General features: G+C 29.7%; 1 protein-coding gene across 3 annotated transcripts in view; it reads right to left on the reverse strand.

Annotated features, from left to right (window-relative positions):
- Positions 1 to 82: 82 nt before the first annotated feature.
- The window catches only part of LOC130445244 (protein bric-a-brac 1-like), a 375,153-nt gene continuing 362,705 nt past the window's right edge, over positions 83 to 12,530 (reverse strand). Inside the window, exons 3-7 of one of the 3 annotated variants that reach the window (XM_056780800.1) lie at positions 11,308 to 11,571; positions 10,432 to 10,583; positions 10,074 to 10,340; positions 9,781 to 9,967; positions 83 to 9,664 (exon numbers count right to left, since the gene is read on the reverse strand). In XM_056780800.1, coding sequence (XP_056636778.1) covers positions 9,489 to 9,664; positions 9,781 to 9,967; positions 10,074 to 10,340; positions 10,432 to 10,583; positions 11,308 to 11,571 — 1,046 coding nt within the window. In that variant the 3' untranslated portion in view covers positions 83 to 9,488. Of the gene's footprint in view, positions 9,665 to 9,780; positions 9,968 to 10,073; positions 10,341 to 10,431; positions 10,584 to 11,307; positions 11,575 to 12,530 lie in introns of all 3 variants that reach the window. The other 2 variants (XM_056780799.1, XM_056780798.1) reach the window with 2 other exon arrangements.

Genomic DNA, 12,530 nt, shown 5'->3' on the forward strand with positions numbered 1-12,530 from the left:
AGCATTATTTGATTAATGGAAAATATTTTGAAAATGGTTGAGGGAGGAAATCATTTTATTTAAATAAAAAACTACATTCATTTAAAATTTATTTTAATTCACCATACAGACATGAAATAATGATGTGCAATGATGTAAATAATTAAAAATTAGACAATCAATAAATAAAATTGTAATACAAAGTAAACTGTAAGTTGAATCACCAACATAACAACTTAACAGTGTATAAACTGAACCATTGCATGTAATCTCAGACTGTTCTACAAGTAGCACAACGTCATTGAATAAGTATTGCGTACTAATTAAAAGAGACTATTCTCCATATCTTTATTTGTTATGCTATGTTATATCTGACCTAACATCGAACTATATTATAGTATACATTAAAATAAAGCTGAATTTTGGGTGAATACATGTCTAAATATGCCAATCTCACGTTTTATTTTCCGGCTTATAATATTCATATAAATGTAATTTTTACAGAGATATGAAAAAAGAACATGCCATTTAGGGTTATACCATACCAAAAATATCAAAATGCATAATTTTGTTATCAATTTAGTATCTCGGATGACATAAGTGGTCAAGATTTGGAAGGCACTTACTACATTTTTTTTAGAACACATTAAGCCTAGTTTTAAACAAATATCTCACTACCAAAATATTACAAACCATTAATAATGTTACTATGCAGAATATAAACATTTATATAGCCGATTTTTATCTATATATCAGTAGGGCTCCACATTACTAGATGGATATATGAATGTGAATGTTATTAGCGATGAAAAACCAATTTATAGTTCAGTTTGAGGCCACCTCAGAGACTATACCAGGCATTCTATATATAAGTAGTGTTAATCAAGGTTACTAGAATAATAGAAGGTTTGCGACATGCGCATGTTTTTGTAAACAAACGATCAGCTGCTAGAGCACCAGCTACGTCATTATGTTCGAGTTATGAGGTGTGTTATCTCTTGCTGATCTGGCTATACAAACAAATATATTTCTAACTAACGAATTCACAGCTGTGAACAATCGGTGACGTCACTTGTCTACTGCGCATCTTGTTATTGTCATAAACCTTCTATTATTCCAGTAACCTTTGTGTTAATCATCTGGTCTGACCAAACTCTGCCAGAAACTTCTTTAACCTGATGTTGAAATTATTCTATCACTTTTAGTCCTTGGAATAAATAATCAGAATTATTAAATGAAATGTATCTTTTACTAGATATTAATATTTAGTTCCTTAATTTATTTGAGTTAGAACAAAGTACTTCTATTGTATACTGTATATACTAGTTTTCTGATATTTTGTCTGTCCTTTACTTTTTTTTTTGAATATTTTCAATCATAATATGTTCATTTCATTTATGATTAAAAATTTGAATGTATTAAATGAGATATTTTGCATAGATAACATTATCAAAGTTTGGATTACACTTAAAAGTTAAAATAAATATTCAATAGATCCAAAAGACTCCGCAATATCCAAAAGGAATAAATATGTCAAAGGCCACTTTTTGAAAATATTATCACGTCTCAAGATGCATAAAGTCAAATAAGTGTGGTAGACCCTCAAATGGCAGGAAGGCATTATAATTTTTCATTTAAATCGTAATATTTTTTTACATATATAGATTTATATAAATTTTGTACATTATTTAATCTATGTCCTATCTCTAAACAAATCACAAAAATATTTTTGTTGGCTTGTGAACTTTCTAAGAACTAATATGAAGGAATAAAAGTTTGTGATTTTCTTTCTAAACCAGCATTTCTACATCTTTCTGCTTCACAATTTGCATCAGCCTAAATGAAAAAGTTAAAAGACAAAATCCGTTTAAAAATTTCTTACAAAAAAGGAATTTCACTGAAACATTTTTACATTGAAGAAGAAACAAGAATCTCAATCTATTGGACCATAATCTATACTAGGAGGGACAAAAAACAAAAGTGAAAGTCTACAAGGCATCTGATGAAGCAATTCTGCAAACATTGAGATGAAGGAAGAAGAAAGGATTACAATAAGAAGCAGCAAACAATTGATGAATACATTCACAATGAAAGATAAGAAGAAGAAATGCTAAGAATGAACAGAAACAAAGGGATGTAATAGAAAAGAATGATTAACTTAGGTGATTATCAAAAGAAAACTTTTGAATAGAGATTGAAGAAACCTTTTGATTCAAATAAACAGAATATAATAAACCTGTCAATGGAAATATATTTTTTGAAGATAAAATAAAATGTTATAGAAAAAAGTATATGAGGTACGAACGGTAACATTGTGGTAAAATTGTTTTAAAAAACTACATTTGGAAGGTAAGAAATATTTTTTTATTAAATATCAATACTAAACGTTTCATATTTCTATACATTTCCATTGAATTAAAACCTTGAGTGAATAAAAAAATGAGGTTAATGTAGAAACACTGGTATACCATAATGTATGTGCTACTTAAAGTGAACTTTTTGTGGCGCAGCACTTTTCAAATTCAGTTTTGCACTACATTTTGTACATACACAACACCTAGTTTTTCTACTTTTTGTTACTACATCGTAACATATATAATACATTTGGCATTGCTACAGTTCAAATAATAGCTTCTTACCATTTCCAAACTATATTCAGTAAACATAAGGAATATCTTTGTTAATTATTAGTTAACTAACTAATGATTAATTTGAGTTGATTGAGTTTTAAAGTTGTGATCTATCTAAAGTGTGAAATGGAAACATGAAAAACTTAGAATATCCTAATAACGTAGGTGTCTACTTTTGATATACAAAAGAAAATAAAAGCCATGGTAAACGCTAATAACTATGAAAAAATATGATATTATATAAATTGATCAAAGTACAACAAATAAGTTTACATGTTCGAAAAATTTAAACTATAAATTAAATTGGAAAGCAACTCACTGCTAAATTTCATCAACAATGGTTTTAGGAAGCATCTATTTAATCCTGTCGCTGTTGTATAAAAAGTGTATAAAAAACACTTCTGCTGCTATAGATACTTCTAGAAATTTCTCTAATTATAATGTAAATTTTTTTTCTCAAAATTTGTATATGCCAAATACAAAAAACGATGCAAGTAGTCAGTTTATCAATATTTAACCTACTGAAATGGTTAGTTTTTGAGTTTGACTTTATTTTTTTCTAATATGCAGAACAGCGTTACATGGCCGAGCACTGGCGCAATTACCTATTGTTGAAATCAACATTGGTAAATGTTTTCAAATCTCATATAACATTTCTCTAAAAAGTAATGGATTTTGTTTTTAAAAAATAAATTACACAAATATAAAAGATAATTTTTGTAGAATTTGCAAAACATTTTCTGAATATTTCCTTATATTTACAGAATAATCGAATGACTCAATATTTAGATCTTTTTATAGTATCTGTATTGTAGTTTATAATATAAAATTTTGATTTTGTCGCTGTATTAGCTATACTATACAAATAGCTAAAAATATTACTACTAACTTTCATTTTAGCAGATTTTGTGATAGCAAATTTGTGAAAACAGTAAGTAAGAGATGTAAATAGCAGATCTTTAGTAAATAGTATAGTACATATAAACATTTTTTAAGTAATTTAATCAGTTCAGAGCAAAATTGAATTAAAGAAAGTTGACAAACTGTTACGTCTGTAAAAACTTTGCTTGGAAACCTAATATGGTGATAATTAAAAGGCTTTGAAACCCGATAGCAGCTTCGCCCTCGACGTTTTTGAAAGGAGTGAATGCTATTTTGTTTTCTGGGGCGTAATTCCCAATCAAAACTTTTATAGAACAAAACTAAATAGCTTAGTATCTACCTAACCTCCAACAGTACTTGAAATCGGGGTAATACTTAAATTATTTGATTCATTTTCCAATTCTTCACACACTACCACTACACTTATTAAGATATTATAGTTCTGTGCCAGATTGTGTAAATAGAGCTTAGTTTGTGCAGCCAAAATTAAAATTAAACTTTCAACTTCTTAGTTTAATTCCTTAATTTTGTGAGGTTATGAGCACGTAAGGTCAATCTGTATTGGTGGTATTGTTTTGTTTACAATATCTTTGTGTTTTGGTTAAGAAAATATTATCCACGTTTATGAGCCGATTTTCGCCGTAGTTTTTTATTTTTAAAACTGATATCCAAAAAGTAGGAAAAAGCCAGCAATGTCCTTTAGATAATGGAACATTAATAGTATTAGGAGCTTTCAAAAAGCTGACAAAAAGGACACATGTCTGTAATTTCCATCAGTTTACCAGTTATTTATAATTATCCTTAATTTACTGGATAAACCAAAAAATTAACAAGAAAATTTAGTTTTAAATTTTGACTGCTTAAACCAAGCTTAAGAAGAGTTCAGCTCAGTATACTTAACCTAACTTTCAGTTGCCAAGTGGTGAATAATAAATAAGAAAGCAAGTTTAATTAGTTTTCTATTTGCTAGTTCTAATAAAGTTGAAATAAATCATGTTATTTATTGCTCCCACTCCCAAACCCCAACAAACATAATCGTAGCTAACACTCCCAATTACTGAGTTTACCTTCTGTCTCTGAAGACGATAGCTCGGTTATCGAAACGTGAGTCAGACAATAATTGTTGTGTTTTAATATGACTTTCACCAACGGTTCCAGAAATTTAAATTTAGTTGAGGTAGATTTGATAGTTTGATCGACAGATGATGAGATTTTTGAAAACAGCTGCAGAAAATTTGTATCTGTTGAAAATGTGAAGTTAGTAGTAAAAAATAATTCTGGTCATTCGGTTGATTAGAAGCTAAAATGGCGATAAATTAACAAAGCGGTAGGTACATTCCTTATTATTATATGGCTTAAATATCTATACAGTTGTAGTAATTACAATATTTACTAAATAAATAAAAATAATTTAAGGAGACCAGTTGAATTATGAAATACTGATAATCACTGACCTTTTATTTTTTTTTAAATGAATGTATTGTAAAAAATTAATATTTAAATAACTCTAAGCATCCAAAAAATTAGGATTTATTATTGCACTGAGAAAATACAGTGACTGTTCTATGGGATTAGTTATGTTTTGAAGGGAAATATAACTTAGTATACTCTCCATATATGGATTTATGTAATTAATACACAGATATTTTATATTTACTATTCATTATTTACTTAGTTTTGTACATACTTTATTTAAATGACTACGAATCGGCTTTGATGTACATTATTTGTAAAAGGTAATTATATGTAAGTCATGGCATAAACTCTAACATTGTAAAAACGATAATCACTTGGTGTTTCATGACATTTAATTCATTGTAGAACTTGATGTCACAACATAAACAAATCAAATTAGGGATTAAAATCTTTATAATAAATTCAGGATCTATGTAGTCATTGAATCTAAACAACAGGAACTAATTGAAAAAGAATTTTTACGTTAAAAAATATTGGAGAATACCGCTGCTTTCAATTTATAAATATAATTTATGAAAATGTTATGAGATGGATTGTTTTGACTGGTTATCATTAACCTCTTTTGATTTTGATAATTATAGATGTATTCCCTTATGTATCTTACACCAATCCTTTAGTTTCTTTTTTTTTTCCGTCCAAAATTTGATATTGAAAGAAAATAATTGACATCTAAATACAAATAATGATAATTAGACAAATATCTTTTATTTCAGTGTATCTTTTCTCATATTACTTTATCAAAATTGATATTAATACTTTTTTTCTACTTTTTCTTATGTGTGGCGACTAGAAATTAGTAATTGGCACTGGAACTGTACTGAAATGGACCAGGGCAGGCCAGTTCTTGAGTGTATAGAATTAGTTCGATCGGATACAAAGAACGACATAGTGCAGAGAACAGTGGAGCATTTGTTGTTTGTTGTATTTGAGGTTATTATGCTACTAAGAACAGCGACACTAGCGCTGGTTCTGCTACAAAGAACGCTTTAGTGTACACTTCCTGAACTAGTTCTGCCAGTGCAGCTATCAAGAGCAAATTTAATGATTGAGCCTAGTGAAATAAATTTTAATGTAACGTGTGGTAGTATTATGTGTTGCCTAACTGGTGGGTGATATAATTTTTCATACCTCATATGGCGCAAAGTGTCTATGATACCTTAAAACCATTACCGATACTTGTTATTTGGCTAGTTTTCTAAAAATATCTAGTACTGATAATTTGATTTAGTTTTCGTTACACACCCAAATATAATCAAATGTCAAAAATCTGTCTTTGAGAATAAATATACATATTATTTTTAACAGTGTAAACAGATGAAATGGATCATATCTTGTGAATTAACATTAAAGTACATCAAGGTCGATTTGGTAGTTATCTTGAAGCACACGTAATGGTTATTAATCTTTTTGTTAGGATATGAACAATAAACATCGTGCATGAATCCCAAAAAACAGATTGTCGTGAAGCGAATGAGGGAATGTCTTGATAAAATTACTTTCCCAATTAATGTAATTTAGAGAAATTCCACTTTATTTTGTTGATTCTATTTTTCTTGCTATTCGAATTTTATATTAGAAAGAATTCTAAAAAGGTTGAGCTTCTGTTTAATAAAACAAATAATTAAATACGAATTTGATATTTTACGTATAAATGAAATCGAAACGACTTTTGAACCCTTATTTTATTAAGTGTACTCAATTGAATTGGAGATACCTAACCTAACCAAAACATTGATTAATCTTGAATGTAAAAAATTGGTAAACAATGATTAAATTGAAAACAATATAAGTGAAAATAGTAACTTGTAATTAGATTGAACATTAAATTCGTGCAAGCCCAACTTTTCAAAAATTAATTTCATAAGATTACTAAGGATTTTACTATGAAAAGGCACGTTGGTATTGATAGATGCCACAAAAATGGTATTTACGAATGTTATAAAATCTTTGAGTATTGCTAGTATACACCTTTCAATATTCTTTAATATAGTTAAAAAAATAAGAAAAAACTAATAGGTTATTTTTGACAGAGAAAAAATAATTTAAGAATAGGACAAATAAAAGTATTGGTAGATGGATATGGTCTTAAAAAATAAATTTATTTATTCATAATATTATAAATTTATAAAACAAAATGTATTTGGATTGAATGAAAGTTATTCAATAAAATTATTAATGTGGGATCATAAAAAATATTAGAAATTTAATGAGTAATAGGAATTGAAAAATTGGTAGATGTATGAACAAATCTATATCAAAGAAATATGTAAAAACAATAAAATGTAGAAACTGAAAATATTGAAGGATCCTGATCAAGTAGCAGTAATATAAGTTGGAGGGTTTGAAAATTATTTATAAAAGGGACGTTTTTCGATACAGATATATTTAGAGAAGGAGATTTCATATTGTCTCAATAGTATACAGTACTGTTTAAAAGTATGTCTGTCTATTGTATTGCAAGTTATTATTTTGTATAAACCACAGCTATATCATATAATAGTTGGAAAGCTAGTGAAACAGACCACAGATTTAACACAACTAGCTACATAATTCATATAGTAGTAGTATAGTTTATAGTATTTTTACAGGAAAAAATGAGGATAGATGATGAGAGATAATGAAAAGTGTAAAGTATTGGCATTGAAAAATAAAACCAGTGTATTTGTACTTAACAAATATCAAAACAATGAGTACCTCTGGTCAACTCATGTGAACGCTATAAGCCAATGAGAGCGTAGCAAAAACTAGCTCTATTAAGGGCTTTATCTCTAATTCATTGTTTCCCGACTCCAGCCTTGTTCTTACTTATATTTTTTTGAGAGAATTATATTTAGACTTTATTATTTAAAAAAAGTAGTGATATCAATTTTTCAGTACCCGTCAAAAATTCTTCTGAGTTGGTCTGTTACCATACCACTCCCACTTGAATGATCCGCTAAATTACGTTTATTATTAACAATAAACTATTTGTTGTTATTTAATGCTATGTACTATTTTTTAATACAGTTACTACCGCACGCAATAACTGGTCAGACATAATGGGTGGCGCTAAAAGAACGAATGAATTTGAGTTGAGTTGTGGGTGTGGGATGAGGGAACTTTCTCTTGTTCAATCATGGGAAAAAGTATGGTAGCAAAACCAAAATTTTGAATGAGAAAAGAAGTTTCAGAACCTCCAGCTTAAGAAATCATGCAGTTTTGATGTAGAAAATATTTGTTTCTGAAATTTTATGAGTTATGATATACCAAAACTAGTTATAAGATGAAAAAGAATTACTTCTCAAACTAATTAATTCTTGCTAACGATAAACCTAAACCTTAGAAGAAATTTAATGCTGACGCTCGACGCGATCACGTGGTATGATTATAGTATAACGCCATCTTGAATAGATGTAGGGTAACATGAAAACGTCCTTAAGTGTCAAAGAAAAAATTATATAAAGTGATCAGTTTAGTTTGTTGATGTATATGATATATTTCTCATTCATTTTCTGTACATAATCAATAATAATAAGTAACATAAATTGTTAATACCTTTTAATTCAGAATGACTGGAACTGATAAATATCAAAAGTGGATTAATTAGTATCAATAATTGATTCACCAAACCTTAAATTAGTAAATCAAGCGAATTAACTTTACAGCCTACAAAAAAAGTTTCTAGATCATTCATATTACAACATAAGCATAACATATGTTGAGTATGTCGAAATATATTGTGGGAAACGTTGTAAAATGGAATGAATAGAAAACATCTTCTGCTTTAAGGTAGAGCTACCGTTGTTCCACTGTGCTGTGATTGGTGGAATAATTTAAGAGAAAAGAGGAATAGAACAGTGGAAGGAATACGCTACAAGAAATTAGAGGGAACATCTTCAACATTGTGAATATATTGTTGATAATTCAACTATACAGTACTTTTTCAAATATTGCAATACTAATTATAACGATTGTGCAGTTTATTATTACTTTGTCTATGAGTGAAGCTAAAAAATATTTAGGTTTGATATTTGACGTTTAGATTGCAGATGGCGTTCTAGTGTAATTTCGTGACATGTGTATTAAAGCAAACTATTATACCACAGCAGATGTCATTTGTATTTAACGCAACGTGTGTTATTTGATATAGCTAGGAATATACATCGAATTCATAAACAAAATAAATATCGAGAGGGTTCAAAAAATCATTAATTTTGAAAAATGTGTATCATATCGCCGATTTCGAATAAAAAATTTATCAAAAAACAACATAACAAAGTGGGTACTATGATTATTCCAACGTATTAAAATAAATTTATTCTAATTTTGAATTTAGAACAATAGTATACATATACACAACAGTCTTTTTGTATAGAAACTGGCCGAAACTTTGGCTTCTAGATAAATTATATAAAATTGTCCAAAATATACTACATACTAAAATTTTCATTTTTTTAACAATATAAATAAATCGATGGGTTCTTTAAGTCCCTTCAGAACTAATAATAATTTATCACATTACAATTGTAATATTGTGTTGATTCATTCGCCCCGACATTCTGCTAAGGGTTCCATTTTGATCGTCGTCATAGTATCTTTAGGATGTGATGTGGAAGAATGCATTGGCTTGACCAAATCGTCAATATCTTCTTGGAAGAGATTTTCCGGTCTAGGTGAAGTAAATGATCTAGTTGGTTTATATGTCATACCGGAGACACCTGCAAAAGAAAATAACTACTTAGATCATACAGAGTAATACTTTGGTCAGTATTATCGACCAATACTACTTTCAATAATGTGGCGTCTGTGCTAGGAAATATTTAGATATACTAACCTATACCAACGTCCATATTACTTCCTATATTCATATTAATTGATGGTTCCATCGAACTGGATACCGTTAAACCCAATGGTGATGAAATAGGACTTTCCATTGCCGATTCTGCAGGACTTATCCGCAAATCTTGAATGCTACCTGCTGGACTACTCATATTTCTCATCGACGCTAAATGACTTAGACTCTGAAATGTAAACCACAAATAAATTAACTTGTTATAATTAAGATTAGGCAGGAGTATTTAGTAAAATTGAAGAAAAAACTAATAACAAGTATCTGTTATCACTTACCATCGGTGGAGCACCGTTACTAGGAGGCATTGACATGCTACCACAATGACCGGCCAATGCAAGTGAATTAACCAGACTAGCTACGGGATTTGTGTCATGTGCCGTACTCTGACTATGTGCTGCTGCTACCATGCTACACATTTGTTGTCTCAAGCCTTGAGCTACGGCCGCAACAGCTGCTGCAGCTGCTGCTCCAGGCGAAACGTTAGGATCAGAACCATTACTACAAGAATTCTGATTTGGGTAGCTGGAAATGGTCACACCATCCTGAAAAGACAATTTCATACATTAGGCTACTACTTTTATAGTCGAATATATCCTGATATAAAAATTAGAAAAAAATGATTAGCGAACTTACATGTAACCTAGGATATGTTGTCATATGTGGTTCTTCTTTGATTTGATGTGAATCTCTAAAAACTACAGCTCTGATAACTCCGCGTATGTGTTCATCGGGCCAAACTCCTAACAATATTCGTTGGGGTCGTCCTCTACCTTTCGGTCTTAAATCTAGAAAACCAACAATTTTTTGAAATGAATACAAAATAAAAACATACGTTTGGGGGGTAAATATATGATTATGTTTTTGGCGGACTAAATCTGAAGAAGTAAATAGATAAATTATATTCAGATATTAATGAGCAAATACAAGACCAAGACCAAGCCAGTCTTGGTCTTGGTCTAGGTCCAAGACCAAGTCTTAGACCAAGCCGGTCTTTGTCTTGGTCTAGGTCTTGCTTCAAGAGGCTTGCAGGTGTTGCATTTTATAATTGATCCTCAAGAGTATATTTAAATAAATCCATCTCATAAAAGCAGTTTGAAATCTACACCAATGGCGCCCGTGCATGTGGAATGTGTATTTTTGGAATGGTAGGTTACGATCTTTCCTTCGAATAAATACGGAGCTCTCCATAAAAATTGTAACAAAAAAGAAGAAGTTCTTATAAAAACAAAACGTAAGGGAATCTTACCCAACCGTAGAGGTAAATGAATGTAAATGACACGAATAAATAAAGTTTTATATACCCATAAATGTCTTGTTTTATTTAAATTAGTAAAACTGATGTTGCCAAGTCAGGCAATAGAAATGTGGAGCATCTCTGCAACTTTACCCTACACGTTGTCTCTCCATCAACAGAGGAAGATATCAATAGTGATTATTGATCGGTTTAATAAGTAAATTTCAAATAATAGTTTTAAATTGAACATTACCAAAAAGGATAACTTTACTTACCTGATCCACCATCAGCGGAAGGTCCTAACATATTATGTACTCGATTAGCATACAGAACAAATGTGGGATATGGGATGTCGTACTTTCTAGCTGCTTGCGATAGAGATAATCCTTCTTTAAGCACGGAAAATATGGCTTCTGCCATCGTTTCAGGTCTCCACGATTTCAATGGTCCTCGTTCGCGGAAGCGCAAATTATGTACAAGACTTTGATTGGTATTCCAGCATTTTTGCCACATGGATTGTAACTGGTATTGGTAACTATCTGCTGAAAGATAAAAGAAAATCGGAATATTAGATTTTGAATACTGCCACGAATATTTTTACATAATATAATGTAGTAATACATAGTTTTCCGTGAAAATATTTCCTTCAAATGATTTTCGGTATTTTAAATATGAAAATATCAACAGTTGTTCATTTCAATATTAATTATTATGTCGGTTAAATATTTATTCAAAAAAGTATTTTGATGTAAAAATTAATTATAAGTAAATAAATAATTAACAGTGAATTTGATTCAGTTTGCGTGACTACATTTTTTTATTTCTATTTATCATAATTGTTTAATAGTATGGTACAAATTCACCAGCTGCATATACTACTAAAATACCAAGAAACCTAACCTAAAAGAAACACTCAACTCAGGAATGTCAACTGCCCTACACGGATCAAGAGTTTTCTCATGAAATTTATTATGTAATGTTTTGTTCTTATGTCAACCTCTGTCGAGGTACAAAACTGAAATAAAAAAAATCGTAATAAAGTAAAATATTTGTTGAAACATTTTTCGCGTAAGCTTCGCACGACTTTATGTCAAATTTGACTGTTGAACGAATCTATAGTTCATGTTTTATTCGATTTTCATAATTCACACATAAATCTATGAAAAATTATTTATATTTTTGTTAAAATCAGTCACATGTTATAGTTAAATCATTATTTACTCCGATTATCGTTGAACTTACTATGATTTGATTGTTTTCATATTTAAAATGTAAAAGCAAAGTCCGTTCGAATACTAGAAAAACGTATTTTGAAACTTGAAGTTGTGAGAAAAACGTTTATTTTACGACTACAAGGTGTGATACAACGTTAAATCCGTCATTTCTATAAGCCTTTTTCAGATATGGCTACCACCTGATCTATCGATGCCAAAATGTTTCCCTTCAACCACGGTTTTAATTTTCGGAACGAGCCAGAAGTTGCACAGCGCTAAATCTG

The sequence above is a fragment of the Diorhabda sublineata genome, chromosome 6 (genome assembly GCF_026230105.1).
Source record: "Diorhabda sublineata isolate icDioSubl1.1 chromosome 6, icDioSubl1.1, whole genome shotgun sequence".
Lineage (NCBI taxonomy): Eukaryota > Metazoa > Arthropoda > Insecta > Coleoptera > Chrysomelidae > Diorhabda > Diorhabda sublineata.